This window comes from Cnephaeus nilssonii (genome assembly GCF_951640355.1).
Source record: "Cnephaeus nilssonii genome assembly, chromosome: 6".
Lineage (NCBI taxonomy): Eukaryota > Metazoa > Chordata > Mammalia > Chiroptera > Vespertilionidae > Cnephaeus > Cnephaeus nilssonii.
In genome coordinates, this window is record NC_137077.1 from 40,056,232 (window position 1) to 40,073,316 (window position 17,085).

A 17,085-nucleotide genomic window follows, 5' to 3' on the forward strand; every position below is an offset into this window, starting at 1 on the left:
TCTTGGTTTGGGTTAATTTGCATACTCGCTCTGATTGGATGGTGGGCGTGGCTTGTGGGCGTGGCTTGTGGGGGTGTCGGAGGTATGGTCAATTTGCATATTTGTCTATTATTAGATAGGATAGATCCGTTTGGCTTAGGACTTGTTGATTCAGGAACAGAAAATTAAAGCACTTTTTACTTGACCTTTTGTTTTACCCTACTGATTACCATGGCCATGTATAACAGCCTCACATTTTGATAATTTTGCAACATCCTCAAGAATATTAGATACAGAAATACTTTCTCTGTCTATATTCATAATATTGGGATCATCTCACTGAGAAACAATCTGTTGCTATTTATTTCAAGTTTACCCAGTAAATTACATGCAATACTTTGGGTCAGACAACACTGTGCCACCACATGAAGAAAATACAAGCAAAACTACCATAAATACTGGGGGGAAAAATGACTCCTTTTCATCTAAGTGCAGATGTCAACTGCAATGAGCGCCCTACTGCAATGCCATTATGCTGGAATTAGATTGCTAAGGAAACTTTTGGAAGGATTTCTATCAACATATGATAAATATCTGCCCTCTCCGACCTCTCTGCAGAATATGATTTGTTGAAATGGCCACAGGCAATATCTGGTCACAGAAAAAGAAAATGACTTATGAGAAGACAAGACTTGATCACATAATTGCAAAATTAAGGTAGGAGAAAAGAAAGATGCAGCTGTCCCTTGCTGTACACAACAGACATGACCCCAAAGAGCTGGAGGTAAATCACATCCAACTGTAACTGAACTCACAGGAGGGTCTTGAATAAATGCTCCTCCCCACAATGTCCTTCCCCTCCAATCTGTAGACTGAACTACCGACCAAGGGAAACACAGAGCCACATTCACCCAGATTCTGAGCTGATTAGTTGATGAAATTAAACAACACAAATCTTGTTGGCTTGAACATTGTTTCATAGATGAGTGTTTTTATACTGCATAGCTTTCCTGAATGCTCTGTTAACAGTCAGAATAGCCAGTGGGCCTGGAGGGAATTTCAGACTGAAATATTAGGTCGTACCTCTGAGTTGTTACTTCTCACAGATGCCTAAATATTAAGATTTTAGTGACCACACGGCAGGGCCAATTTTCTTCCTGATATTCTCAAGTTCAATAAATCTTTTTAGAAGTAACTGTGATCTAAGTAATATTAACTGTTAAAAAAAATAAAAGCCCAGCCTGCATGGCTCAGTGGTTGAGCATCGACCTGTGAACCAGGAGGCCACAGTTCGATTCCCAGTCAGGGCACAAAGCCGAGGTTGTGGGCTCAATCCCCAGTAGGGGGCGTGCAGGATGCAGCCAATCAATGATTCTCTCACCATTGATATTTCTATCTTTCCCTCTCCCTTCCTTTCTGAAATCAATTTAAAAAATATTATTTTTTAAAAATATATACGGGTAGGCAAAAGTAGGTTTGCAGTTGTGAACAAGAAAGAGTTCAGTCTTGTATTAGTTATTAATTATTGTATTATTTCCCATACAAATAACTATAAGCCTAACTTTTGCCCACCCCTGTATATACACTCTATGTGTGCATGTGCATGCATGCTTGTGTGTGTGTGTGTGTGTGTGTGTGTGTGTGTGTGTGTATACTTTTTTAAAGATGGGACACTCAAAAAAAACTATTTTCCTTTAAAAAAAAAAAAAAGGCTCATGTACATTTTTAAGATGCCTGGATTGGCCGAAACCGGTTTGGCTCAGTGGATAGAGCATTGGTCTGCGGACTGGAGGGTCCCAGGTTCGATTCCGGTCAAGGGCATGTATATTGGTTGCGGGCACATCCCCCGGTGGGGTGTGTGCAGGAGGCAGCTGGTCGATGTCTCTCTCTCATCGATGTTTCTAGCTCTCTATCCCTCTCCCTTCCTCTCTGTGAAAAATCAATAAAATATATTAAAAAAAAAAGATGCTTGGATTGACCCTGTGCTATAGACAACAGGCTGGGGGAGGCTGCGCCCCTGCCCGGCAGTCGGCATCAGCTGTCCCTTGCTTGTTCCCTTTACCCAGTTTCTTGTGGCACTGAGGCTGCCCTGGCAACCACATTCTCCCCAAACACTGCTTCTCCTTTCCCTGCTTTGGTGCTCCGGCTCGAACATCAACTCTGGGTATTTCTCTAGGGAGAGGAAGCTTACCTTGTTGACCTTTTCCCTCTGGTGACCCCGCTTTAATACCCAATGCAGAGCAGGGAAAGCGTGGTCGAGAGGGTGACTCTGTAAGCGGTTCCCTAAGCCCTGCCCTAGGCGTTGCTTCTGCTAAGGCAGAACCTTTGCTTTCCTCTCACCTCAGCCCAGGATAAGAAAGTGAGGCCAAGAAAAAAACGAAGTGTAACGATATTTGGTGATGGATGTTAACTACACGTACTGTGGTGATCGTTTCACAGCATACACATATATAAAATTATGTTGTACACCCAAACCTAATATAATGTTATGTGTCAATTATATCTCAATTTTTTTTAAAAAAGGAAACTGAAGAAGTCAATTAGAGAGTGCTAGCAAACCAGGTGCTATAAAGCATATGAATACACAACTTATTTATAGATTCTTCCCCAAGATTGTCCTGGGAAGAAGCCTATCTCTTTGGTTAATTGATTTTACTTTCCTTGTTGTGGGAGAAAATTCCTAACTGTTTTGAACTAAAGCTGCTGACAAAGACTCCCTGCCCTACATGCCCAGTAAATTACAAGATGACCATCTCTCTTTAGTAAAATAGGCAGATCCAACTTTTAATAGCTTGCCTAAAGAATTAGCCCAGGACAGAAACTCCAAACACTGTAACTTAATGTCTATCAAAATGAGGGATGCGTATCTCAGGGCATGTACATAACAGCATGATGGAACACATAAAAACAATGAACAAACACTGAAGATATTCCAGGAAAAAACATTTTTAGAGTCAAGAAAACAGTTGCAGAACACAATACAAACCTGTGTTCATTTCTAGGAGAAAGCATAAAAATTCACATAAATGCCGAACTTACTGCAGCTGCCTTTGGCCGTGGTACCCAGGGCCCCAAAAGACTCTCTCCACACACCTTTGAAGCTAAGTGGAAATGTTTGCACATTATTGCCTAAAGTAAAACCTAGATCTCTCTCAGGTTTCTTCTTCTGTTGTACATACAAATCATGACTCTATTCGTCATCTAGGCAACATGAAATAAACTAGAAGGACACACCATAAGAGATTAGCAACAAAATGATGGAAATAATATATTGTGTACTCAAATTTGCTTTTGATTCTGAAAGTAGTAATCATGTCCCTACTAGTTCAAAGCTTAGTCTTGACAACCTGGGATTAATAAAAAATAAATAGACTTATAACTAGGTCTTAAAAATCTGGTACATGTACACTTTATAACTATTATCAACATTTCCGAGAAAATAAATTTAGCTCACTTAATGGTCCATAGAATTGTGCACCTGCTGTTCCCTCTGCCTGGCTCACTCTTCCCTTCAGTTCTCTGCATTGTTGACTCTTTCTCACCCACCAGATTCACCTCCTCAGAGAAGCCTTGGCTAACTATCCCACAGAGAGCAGCCCGTCCTCAGTCCTGCTATAAATGTGACTATCCTGTCTGTTTCCTTCAAAGACATTACCACAATTTGAGTTACTGATAATTAGTTCCTCTTTCATATCATTTGTTTGCCTCTTTCTAACAGAATGGGCCAGAACCTTGTCTGTCTTTATTGCCACATCCCCATCTCTATTTTCACTCAATAAATATGTGAGAATGAAGTCTGCAACATGGTATTTATAAATTTAAAAACAAACAAACAGGCATTTCTCAGAGACTTTTAAAACTCTAAAAAAATCAGACTGTGAAACTGCTATAATCTGGCTCTCTTTTCTTACAAACCTAAAAGAAACTGAAGCCCAGCAAATCCTTTTAGGATGACCAGTTTGGGGAGGAGCCATCACTGGTCTCCATTTCTCTGTCTCTCACTCCAGGGGGCTTTGCAAACCAAGCTGTTGTTTCTCCTAGTTTCACTTTATTAGTCCTACAGGATGTATAAACAGTGTTAAACACATGTGAAAACCAACTGCTCGCTTCTTTGCCCATTAACTGCCTCCCCCCCCCCCCCGCAACTACAGTGGAGAAATCACATGCTAAACAGGTTGACCTCTATACCACCTGCAGAAGAGAGGGAATCCCAATCCAGTCTCCTTCCACAGCGTGGCCTGTGAGCCTCACCTCTGCTACTGACGTGGCCAGAGCAGCCACCATCCTCACTGAGAAAGTCACAGTGTGATTGGAAACTAGGAGAAGTAAGTAAATGCCATATACACTGACATCTCACACATCCAAACAATTAGTTTAACAAACGCATACTTGAATAGCTATGCCTATTTTCCTCAAAGAGATCAAATTTAAACTCAAGTAACAAAGCAAAAAAAACCACAACCCTACACAAAGAGCAGGGTCACATCAGCAAGCATCATAACAGTCACATGTCTCAAATCCCCTGGAAACTTCCAGAGAAGGACCTGATTTACTGATCGGGAATCAGACCTATTTGGAAGCTCACAGGTAGCAGGTAAGCAAGCCATCATGTCTCACAAGAACACATTTCTCCTTAAAAGACACAGCGGTCTTATTCATCGACTTCTCTCTAAACTCCTGGAATATCTGAGTATTTTGTGGCGGCCAGGTCAAGGTTCTTCCCTGGGCAGCCGCCTTCACTGCCCATAGTTCCCAGGCTTGGAGCTGTGGCTCAGAATCACCCCACAGGATCCATGGGCCAAATGACCTAGGTCACTGTCTAACCCTCCAACACAATAGCTGACTTGTCCTCCTGGGCCAGGGCATTTTTATTATTTCGAAGACAGCTGTGTCTTCGTGTGTGTTTGTCCATCTAGCTTATCATTTTCAAATGTAAATGACCAAAGGCCAGGACCCTGCCAGTTTAACACAAACCACAGTAGTCTCTATTTTCCAACAAACCTGACATAGCCTTGCTCCTGGGCATGACAATGCTGAAAGAAAATGCATACTTGTGCAGAGCATGGTTTTCTGTGGCCAGACTTACCAATCATAGGAACAAGGCCCCCAGTCACTGGTGGCAAGTAACACTGCATTTCTGTCTGTCTGCATTCGTGCCACTACGCTATTAATTTGGTACTTTTTAAAAAGAATATGAGACTGGTTTTTAAATGAAGCAAGATGATAGAACTCTGATACAAATCCACACATGGATAAATTATTAATCCCATTAGTTACAAACTTTAAAACACTTATCCACGCATGAGACAATTATTATCAGGATTCAAGGGATAATACAATTTTTAAAAACCTGTGCCAAATATGTATATAAAACAATCCCAGGAAATAGATAAACAGCTAAATATTTTATCTACACCCAAGAAACAGTGCCCTATTTAGTTCTCAAAGACTTCTCATAAAAAAACTAAAGCAGATGCAGGTAACTGCAATCCTATGTAACTCAAGTTTCTAAGAAAATCCACTTGGTGATACATTCCAAATAGTCATGGAACTCACACAGTGTGTGTGGTCAACAGTGCATAGCTAGACAGTCAGACCAATGTTTAAGTAGTCAAAAATGAAGGCACAGGCTCAGTGCTTTGCAATAAAATCAATGGTACTCCCCCTGTTAAACAAGAAGGCTTTTTTAATTGGACTTTTCCTTTATCCTTTACATAAATTAATAAAAACTTTTGTTCTAAGTAGTATTTAATGACCTAACACTGAAAAGTTTTTAATTCCCACATTATCAGCCCATTGGGTTTCAAATACACTGATTACTATGAAAACAACCTCATATTTCATTCAAGCTACTGCTGAGAGGAATGTAGACAGGAGCATAAAAGGAGTAATTTGTAATTTAAATAGACACTTAAAATCATACTTTAAAAATTAAAACAATGTTGCATTCTGCAAACGTATATTACTTTGTTGAAGCAAAATTCCCTTTAATAGTTGCACTAGCCCTAACCGGTTTGGCTCAGTGGACAGAGCATCAGCCTGGAGACTGAAGGGTGGCAGGTTTGATTCCGGTCAAGGGCACCTGCCCAGGTTGTAGGCTCGATCCCAGCAGTCAATCAATGATTTTCTCTCATCATCGCTATTGCTATTTCTATCTCTCTCTCCCTCTCCCCTCCACTCTGAAATCAATAAAAATATATTTTAAAAACATAGTTGCACTAATGTGCTATCCAAAAAGGCTGAGGATGCCAGGCACGTATTATATGGTCTGAACAGTTGAAAAATAACCTTCACCTAGAATGGGCTCACAATTACTTGGGGCTTTGTCTGAGCAAGAAAGTAATCACATCACACTATTATACTTTATATACATAAAGTTAAGCCAAGCCATGTGTGGCTAATGCAGCAGTGTTCGTTCTATTATTTCAAGAAAGCACAACCTCCAGCTCCATCAAAAATCACAGAAAAAGGTGAGTGAGCAAACATATATCAGCAAAGGTGTGTGTGTTTGGCATTTTTTCAGGTATAAAAAATAATATAGTAATATAGGTCAGCATCTTCATTTAAGCTACCAATTAATGTAAAGGCAAAGGGGAAAATGAAACACTTTTGGGAAATGTGAATCCGGCAAGCTGGTTTTGAAAATATGTACTTTAACATATCTACCTTTTCCCACCATTTCTATCCTGTAAAGCAGCCTGTCAGGATTATGGATCCTGCCTGAGAATTCTGTAAATCCCTGCATGACTTCTCTCATCAGCATACATTAACTAGAAACTTCCTCCTTCTTACTTTTCTGACATGGCATAATTAAATTAGATGGTTAACTAAACATATTAAGGAAAACACAAAATGATTCCCAAACTAGTATATGAATCTATTCTTATTCTTATAAAATTAGCATGGAAATTAATATGACATATACACAAATATTTAATTTTACTTAAAGGATTTATTTGGACAGTTCACATAACTTTTTAGTTAACATGGAGTCAATAATGTATATATGCCTTTATATATGAAAAATTTATATATAAAATAAACGTGCTCAATGGGCAAAAGCTAAAAGCATTTTCCTTATGCTGGAAATCTGGAGTAAGAGAGGGATGTCTGCTTTTACCACACTTATTCAACATAGTACTGGAAGTTCTAGCCACAGTGGTAAGACAAGAAGAAGAAATAAAAGGCATCCAAATTAGAAAGGAGGAAGTAAAACTGTCATTATTTGAACATGACATGATATTGTATATAGAAAACCCTAAAGACTCCACCAAAAACTACTAGATCTAATAAATGAATTCAGCAAAGTTGCAGAATACAAAATCAATACCCAGAATCAATGGAATTTTTATACACCAATAATGAACTATCAGAAAGAGAAACTAAGAAAACAACCCCATTTACTCCTGCAACAACAAAAAAAAATAAGGTACCTAGGAATAAACTTATAACCAAGGAGGTAAAAGACCTGTACTTTGAAAACTATTGGACACTGAAGAAATAAATTAAGGAAGATACAAATACATAGAAGCATATACCATGTTCATGGATGGATTGTAAGAATTAACATCATTACAATGTTCATGCTAACAAAAGCAATCTATAGATTCAATGTAACTCGCATTAAAATAGCAAGAGCGTATTTCACAGATCTAGAAGAAAATATTCCAAAAATGTATATGGAACCGAAAAGACCCAAAATAGACACAACAATCTTAAGAAAGAAGAACAAAGTAAGAGGGATCACAATAACAGATATCAAACTATACTACAAGGCCACTGTATTCAAAACGGTCTGATACTGGCATAAGAACAGGCATATAGACTAATGGAACAAAACAGAGAGTCCAGAAATTGACCCAAGCCATATTAATACTTGACAAAGGAGGCAAGAGCATACAATGAAGTAAAGATAGTCTCTTCAATAAATGGTGTTGGGAAAAATGGACAGGTACATGCAAAAAAATGAAACTACACCACCATCTTACACCATACACAAAAATAAACTAAAAATGCATAAAAGACTTAAATGTAAGTCACAAAACCATAAAAAGAAAACATGGGTACTAAAATCTCAGATGTCCCTTGGAGTGATATTTTTGCCGATATGTCTCCGAGGGTAAGGGAAACTTAGGAAAAGATAAACAAATGAGACTACATCAAGATAAAAGCTTCTTCACAGCAAAAGAAATCATAAAAAAATGAAAAGAGAACCCACTGTATAAGAGAAAATATGCACCAATGTTCATCTGATAAGGGGTTAATGTCAAAAATATATAAAGAACTTATACAACTCAACACCAGGAAGACAAACAATCCAATAAAAAATGGGCAATGGATCTGAATAGACAGCTCTCCAAAGAGGGCATACAGATGGCCAACAGACATATGAAAAATTGCTAATGGTCACTAATCATCCGAGAGATGCAAACGAAAACTACGACGAGATAGCACGTCATACCTGTCAGGATGGCTATTATCAATAAATCAACAAACAAGTGCTGGAAAGAATGTGGAAAAAAGAGAACACTAGTGCACTGTTGGTAGGAATGCAGACTGGTGCAGCCACTGTGGAAAAGAGTATGGAGTTTCCTCAAAAAATTAAAAATGGAACTGCTTTTGACCCAGTGATTCCACTTCTGGGAATACATCCTAAGAATACCAAATACCAATCAGAGGGAATATATGTACCCCCATGTTCACAGCAGCATTATTTACAATAGCCAAGATATGGAAACAACCCAAGTGCCCATCAGCAGATGAGTGGATAAAAAGCAGTGGTACTAATATGTGGAATCTAATCTATAATAATAAAAGCGTAATACGCTAATTAGACCGGACATCCTTCCAGATGACCTTCCAGATGAAGCCGGGGCTGTGAGGGCCGAGGCAAGCCACCATGGCTGCAACAGACTGGGTGGATTGTGGTGGGTGGGGCTTCCCTCTGGCTGCCAGCAGGCACCGGGACCCAGGCTGGCTTCCCTCCTGCCGCCCGCAGGCACTTGGGACCTGGGCTTCCCTCTGGCCCTGGCTTCATCCCGGAAGGACGTCTGGAATGATGTCTGGTCCAATTAGCATATTACCCTTTTATTATTATAGATTATATTGCTTTAAAAAAATAAAATGTATTTTTTTGTCATACACATAAAACTACTATGTAATTTAAAGATATTAAATAATTCTAAAATATAATTTCAAAATAAAACCACTGTGCAGTTTTAAAATTCCTGTTAAGTACAAAATCCACATACCTGAACCAACCTCTTTTTCCTCTTCTTCAATGTTGTTTTTGATGCTATCATATTCTTCATCAATGGTCTGATTGCCTCGCATTTGAGACAAAATTCTACGGGCCTTCTGAGTCTGTCCTTTCTGAATAAGCCATCGTGGGCTTTCAGGTAAAAAGAGGAAGCCAAAAAACTGTATGACTGCTGGAATTGCTGCAAGTCCCAACATGTACCTGCAATAAAAAACCCATATAGTATTGTAAAACTTGGTCTTATTAGCACCACATTGGGAATACTATATAATGTGAAAATAGTGAGAATTATTTTTTTTATCATGTCTATGCAACACCAGAAAAAATAATATTTTTATGCTATAGTGAGAAACTGAAAAATGAGAAAAGTCTGGTTCTTCTCTCACACAAATTACAGTGAAAAAGAATGGGCAAAAGTCACAAAGATTATGTATATGCATTCTGACCCCAACACATCATGCAAAACACCACATTCACCCTCTTTACCCAATACTAATATATAGAGATTTGTATTCTACAATATAAAATGGGATTAAGACAAAACTCTCTAATCTGTTTAAAAGATATACTTTTCAATAAAATGCCCAAATCGATTTTTTTTATTTTTTTTTATTTTATTGATTTTTACAGAGAGGAAGGGAGAGGGATAGAGAGTCAGAAACATCAATGAGAAAGAGACATTGATCAGCTGCCTCCTGCACACTCCCTACTGGGGATGTGCCCGCAACCAAGGTACATGCCCTTGACCGGAATTGAACCTGGGACCTTTCAGTCCGCAGGCCGACGCTCCATCCACTGAGCCAAACCGGTTTCGGCCCAAATCGATTTCTTTAGTTATTTCTGCTCTGTGAATGATTAGTTATGATTTCATTTTGTCATCAAGCATCATGTTGACCCTCATTAACTAAGGAGTAGAAGCCCATAGGAAAAAAAGATGGTTGGAAGCCAATAATCAGTATTAAAAATGATAGAAATGCAAAAAAAAAAAACAACAACACTAAACCAAAACAAAACCAAAAAATCCTGCTCATGTTGTTTGAAGTTACATGTCATCTTTTTTAAATGTCTGTTCTTAATGGCTGACAAAATTCTACGTAGGGAATAAAATACCATTTTAGATCCATCAGAAAAATAACAAAAATAAGAACATGAGTCCAGATATCAAAGATCCCTCCAAATTATTCTGACCATCAGACTGATCTCCTGACATCTCTAGGACTCGAGCTTTTTGATCTGAGGGGTTAGGTTAGGTCAACTTCAAGGTCTCTGTCAAATGAAAACGTCTATGAATCTAGGACACCTGGCTGTACTCTGTTAATCCAAATTCCCTGGGTAGGTTCCCTGGCAGATTCATGATGGTCAAGTTCAGAAGACCAACTCCAATTACATAACAATCATGCTCACAGGGTATCACCTGACTCAATACCCTTTTCAAAGCCAATCTGGCTTTTAAGCTATGTTAAGCCCAAAGCACGGCAACCTTGGAGGCTCCAGGTATATATCTTGTGGAAAAGTCCATTACTTTTTAAGCAATTTCATTTTAATTCATACCCAGCACAGAAAAAGTACAATTGTCACATTATGTTAGGAACAACTCCTACTCCAAACAGTAGCTAAAACTACATACGGAAACGGCAAAATTAACTAAGATTTGGAAAGTAAACAAAGCATTTATGAGTGACTGATAAATGAATCACTTGGCCTCCAGTCTGAAAAGAAGTCTTATTAACAGTGTTTTATATTTTAAGGCATGGGCTGTGGTAATACTGAATCACTCCTCCTTCCTCTGCCCACCCACGAACACAGTGTCTTAACCTCAATTTATGTCCCTGTGCCTTGCATCGTAATAAATTATTTACCTGTCCCACCTGATTGCATATTTTAGTTTGTATTCAGCACGGCACCTAATAAAGTATCTTGAACACAGTAAAAACGTAGTGAATGTTTTACGAAATGATACAAAAGCAGTCTGTAACTCATTTTATATAGTTTACATATCTCAACTTCCTGTATTAACTAAACAGAAAATAACTGTGCTTCACACGCACATAGCAGTCTCTTCTGGACCACGGAGCTCTGCAAACTTACTTGCACAGTAATCCCTTCCCACTTGTTATGCTAGAGACAGGGAGACCTTCCCTTCTGAAGATGACTCATCTAAAGAAGGCTTCCTAAGAATCTTCAGACGAGAGCAAGAGAAATCAGCTCCAACAAATGCTTATTTATGGCCTCTTCCCCTTAAAATGTTAACTTGTATACCAAATCTGCCACTTAAACATAGCTTTTATTGCTATAAGTCAGCGATTTTCAAAATGCATGCCTCAAGAATTTTTAAAACATGCAATTACCTATTTAGTCAGGGGCACTGACTTCTCTTCCCTAATACTGTCAAACTGAAAAAAATGACAACAGCCAACACAACAATAGCCATCCTGTGTGAATGAATCAAATTATACTTTTTTTTTTCAGATCAGCAAAATGTATACTTTTTGGTGTGCTGCAGAAGTGTAGTAATTAGTTTATGTGTGCCATGAGATGAAAAAGGTTGAAAATCACTGCTGGAAAGTCATGCAATTTCTATTTGGTTGGAATCCCTTAAAGAAAAGGTTATACAAAATTGCACTGCCAATTATTTAAAAGAAAAGCAATAAAAAGGTAAACACCAAATATACTGGATTATGAAATTTTAAAGGTCCTAAAAATGAAAGCCTGTATGCTTTGTTTCTCTGCCCCTTTTATAATCTTTTCTTCTGTTCCCAAACTCCCATCAGTGATAAATTAGGATCAAAGGAGCACTTGAAATGAATATAGAAATTGAATCATTTTCAGGCCCAAAGATGCTCACATAGCACTTTTACTACTCACTATTTAAACCTAGAACATGGTATTTTTAAAACCTAAAAGAAAAAACAAAGGGAAAAGACAAAAAGTAGAGAAATGCAAATACACATATTAGCTAGCCTAAGTTTTGTTTTGTTTTTAATCCTCACCCTAGGATATGTTTCTATTGCTTTTTAGAGAGGGAGGGAAGGAGAGAGAAAAATATCAATCAGTCACCTCCAGGAATTGAACCTGCAAAGTAGGTGTGTGCCGTGACCAAAATATTTCAGTGTATAGGACGACATTCCAACCAACTGATCCACCCAGCCAGGGCTAGCCTGTGTGTTTTTTTTTTTTGTGTGTGTGTGTGTGTGTTTAATTGTAGACAGTATTACAGATGTCCTCCATTTCCCCATCCTCCTTTGCCTACCTTCAACCTGTCTCTGCCCCTGCCCCTCCTACACACTACTTACTGTGTATGTCCATGGACTATGCATATATGCATAATTTACGTTTCTTAAGCAAGCTACAGAAGACAGAATAGTTTAACTCTCCTGCATTTGAAATCTGTTAAGTGTCAAGAGTCTAGGTTTGAAATTTACAATTCAATTCACTAATGCCAGAATGGGGAAAAGGAACTTGCACCTTGCTGCCAATCTTTAAGGATTTTAAGGCCTGATTCCAGAGACTACTCAAGATAAAACATGTTTTATGCATTTACATCCTAATTTGTCTAAAGAAACTTATTTTTATATATTTTGATTACCTTTCATGGTAAAGATATTTTTGATAGGGCACCTGATATATCATCTCAAACACAATAAACATGCTCCTAAAGATATTTTGATAGGAAAAAAATTCCATTGCTTTGTAAAGACCAAATAGGATGGGTGGGGGAAAGGAGGTGGCTGTGGTGTGAGAGAGCAGAGGAACACACGTGGGTCACACTTCAGCTTTGGGCATTCTAACCACAAACGCTGGTCAAGTTATTTAACATTTCAATGAATAGGTGATAGTGTCTATTTCATAGGACATCTGGGTAATTAGGTGAAATCACTCAGTTGGTACCTAAAATGGAGCAGATGCTCAGCAAAAAATGTTTTCACCTCCCTGACTCAATTCAATGCAACTTGTCTACCTTGCCTCTACCATCCACTCAAACTTTCAGTAGGTAGAACTAACCAATCTCTTTCTTGAGGAAAAACCATTCCTCTGATGATGTGCAGATTGCAGATAAATAAGAGTTTGCTTTGCTGTAGCACTGATGAGAATTTTATCATGCAACTAAAAGAGCAGGAACTCTATAGACTTAGATAAGGCAGTATTAGGGACTCACCATCAGTCCCCTAAATCCGAGGAAATCAGGACCAGATGAATGACAGTGTGTACACTGACATGACAAAGAGTATACTGATAAACCAGGGCAGTCACTCCCCAAACAAACAAGTAGTCCCCTACTGATATGGGGGATCTCATTGTTATTAAAATCAATGGCTCTAAACCCTGGCTTCACATTACAATCACCCAGGGGGCTTTTAAAACACAGTAATATCCAGGCTCCACGCAACGAGGAATTTTGATTAATTGGCTTGAGCTCCAGTCCCACAGTCCTCTATTTTATTCAAAGCTCTCCGGGCGGGATGGTGCTAATGTGCACTCAGGGCTGAGACCTGAGTGATTAGAACACCCATGGGAGGAAAGTGACCAACAAGCACCCAAAGTCCACACCTTAGGCCAGTGGTCGGCAAACCGCGGCTCGCGAGCCACACGCGGCTCTTTGGCCCCTTGAGTGTTCTAATGCCACTTCTTCAAAATAGACTCGCCCATGCCGAAAACCGACTTCTGCGCATGGGCCACGAAGTTTCAATCGCACAGTGCGCGCCTGCACGTGGTATTTTGTGGAAGAGCCACACTCAAGGGGCCAAAGAGCCGCATGTGGCTCGCGAGCCACAGTTTGCCGACCACTGCCTTAGGCAAAAGCCATTTGCCTCCTGGTGGCGAAAGAGCACTCCAAGCTGACAAGAAGGGAAAGCAGGTTGGCTCTAGCAAAAATACCACTGAGACTAGCAATGAAACTGAAACTTTGTTCTGAGTACAATGAGGGTATTTAGCAATCTTCTCTAACACCCAGTACGGTCATAATAAACTGAAAACAAAATCAAATTGCAAACCTGTATCTGTACTTCCAATAGCTTTATTCCCACCCTCTGTCTTCTAGCTAACACCTGTTTATATCTGTTATTGATTTATAAATCATGTCCATGCTTGCGCATCCTGAATAGCTCAAATAAATTAGAAGAATACAAATATTAAGATGCTATGCTTTACTCTTTAAAACTCTACAGTTTCAAACTGGCATCCCCTCACTTGTTAACTATAAAATAAATAAACTCTAAACTTTTTTTTCCCCCAGAAACAGTTCACTGAAAATAAAAAGGTCTGCAATTAGAATCAGTTACCTAACGAATATACACTTTGCTTGCTTGGAAAGCTAAAGCTAAATGTTCTGTGTTCTTTCTGAGCTGTATACCCAGCTAACAATTTCTGAATGTATATTAAGTGCCAAACTCCAAGCTAATCACTGAGCATCATGAATAAACGTAATCAAAGATAGTGTCATGCTGTGTCAATCCAAAAAACATCCCCCAAGCTGGAACTCTCCAATAATATTTATCATTATATCCTATTCAGGACAGTGAAACATTTTCCCCTTAAAAAGGTATAATCCAACCGCTTCATCAAAACAGATCCGAGAACACTGGCCCTATATCTAGAGCTACCTGACTTCGTTGTTCAAAGTTCCTATGGATTTTGAGTTTTCTTCATATGCTTCTTAAGAAATAATCACATGAGTGATGAGTTTACTAAAAGGTATCTATTCTTGAATTTAGAAAAGATATGGTTATCATTATACATCAATGACAAGATATCTACATGATGGGCCCCAAAAGTAAATTATGATTTATGTACTATGTTTCTACTTAATGCAAAAGCTTTAGATGCAAAAAGAGACCACTGAATTTAGCCCCCTGCTATAGTTACAATTCATTTGATAACGTATTTTTCAATTTCAGTTCATGATTCACAACTCCATTTTAACAGGGTAAGAAATTAAAATAGGAAAACACTGCCAAATTGAGGCCCCCAGCTACAAGTTAATTTTCTCTGCCATCAAGGCCCATGTAGAACATCAACGATGAGGACTGATACACTTGATAATCTGATGGCAGCTAGAGAGTAAACATGAGATCACAGCTGGAGAGTTGTAAGAAAAAAAAAATCAATATGTCACAGTTGAAATCTTCAAGTAAGCAGGTGATATATGATCAGCAAATGAGCAATTTTTGTGTTACCCAATGAATATTTCTGTGTAAACTGTAAAAGCATTCATCACCAAATATGTAAACATAAGAAAATAGTAACGATCTAAGTAGCTAGGGCGGGGGGAAAAACCTTAAGTAATGTGATATCAATATATAAAGTAGATGGTATGGCCAAGGTTACTTAGAGTTTTGTGATTATAGTAGAAATAACAGGTATAGTTGCTTTGACAGAATAAGAGGTGATACTACTGAAACAAACTGAATGCATTTTACACAGATATTAGGCAGATATTTTAAATAACATGACAAAATGCATTTGACCTGAACAAAATTCACAATACTAGTGGTGTAAATAGTGCTCAATCATACCAACACATGTATCCTCTTTTTTTAAACTTCAAGAATCCTCCATGTGCAAAGCTCTGGGCTAGGGATTATGGAGATATAGTAATGATTAGCAGTATCCCTTGCATCAAAGAGCCTATACTCCAGTAATTATCAAACAAAACAGAATTGTTTAATTGCTGTGACTGAGGTTTAGGCATAAGTGTAGGAATAAAGGGAGAAGTCATTTCAACAGAGGCTATTAGAAAAAATATCATGGTAGAAACAATATATAAATCATTCATTGCAAGGCAGAAAAGGGATATAATGGAAGGAGCCAATATAAAATTAACTTTTTTTTAGTAAAATTTGCATACAATAAAATGAAGAGATCCAAGGTTCCAATCCTATGAGTTGAGAAACAAATACACCCTTGTAACTACCATCCCAATCACGAAAGAGAACATTTCCATGATGTCAGAGAGCTCCCTTAAAACCTGCTCTCCAGTCAATCCTCGTTGCCATGGACAAGCAATGACCAAATTTCTGCTCACACAGCTCCTTTTGCATGTGGATGAATTTCATATGGAACCGTGGACATTCTATTCTTTTGTTTCTACATTCTTTCAATCATAATACTTTAAAGATTTTATCCATGTTGTTGTTCCTTCTATTTCACTGATTTATTTTCTCTATCTGACCAGACTGTCTTAATTATGTTAGCTTTACAGTAAGTCTTGTAATCGGACACTTGAGTCCTCCATCTTTGGTCTTCAAGATGATTTAGGCAATTCTAGGTTTTTTGCTTTTGCATAAAAATTTTAGAAATCAACTTGTCCCTCTGGATGAATAGAAGTGGTGACAGTGGACATCTCCGCCTTGCAACTGGTCATAAAGGAAAGCACGCAGGCTTTCACACCGAGTATAGAGTTGGCTGCAGGGTTGTTGTTGTTTTTTTTGTACATGTCCTTGTGGAATTAAGAAAGTGCTCTCCTACTTTGTTGGAAGGTTTTACCATAAATCAGTATTAGTCTGTGAAATGTTTTCTCTGCATATAGTCGGATGATTATATCAGTTTACCTCCTTTGAATAATTTCAACATGGTGACTTGCATGGATTAATTTCTTATGCTAAACCAACCTTTCAAAAAAGAAACTGTCCTGGTTATGCTTTATTATCCTTTTATCTTGCTGGGATCAATTTTACTGATATTTTGTTAAGGATACTTTTAGACACTGCCTAGAATTTTCTTTTCTTGTAAGAACTTAGGTCATAATATCCTCTCTAATAAAATGGTAATATGCAAATTAACCATCACTCCGCTACATAAGCCACGCCCACCAGCCAAGCCACGCCCACCAGCCAATCAGGGCGAGTATG

The 17,085-nt window shown here is 38.3% G+C and overlaps 1 protein-coding gene across 1 annotated transcript in view; it reads right to left on the reverse strand.

The window, feature by feature from the left end:
• Positions 1–17,085, reverse strand: part of SLC2A13 (solute carrier family 2 member 13) — a 278,507-nt gene that overhangs the window by 195,858 nt on the left and 65,564 nt on the right. The window contains exon 3 of the mRNA XM_079774143.1: positions 9,231–9,439. Within this exon, the coding sequence (XP_079630269.1) occupies positions 9,231–9,439 (209 nt within the window). The remainder of the gene's footprint in view (positions 1–9,230; positions 9,440–17,085) is intronic.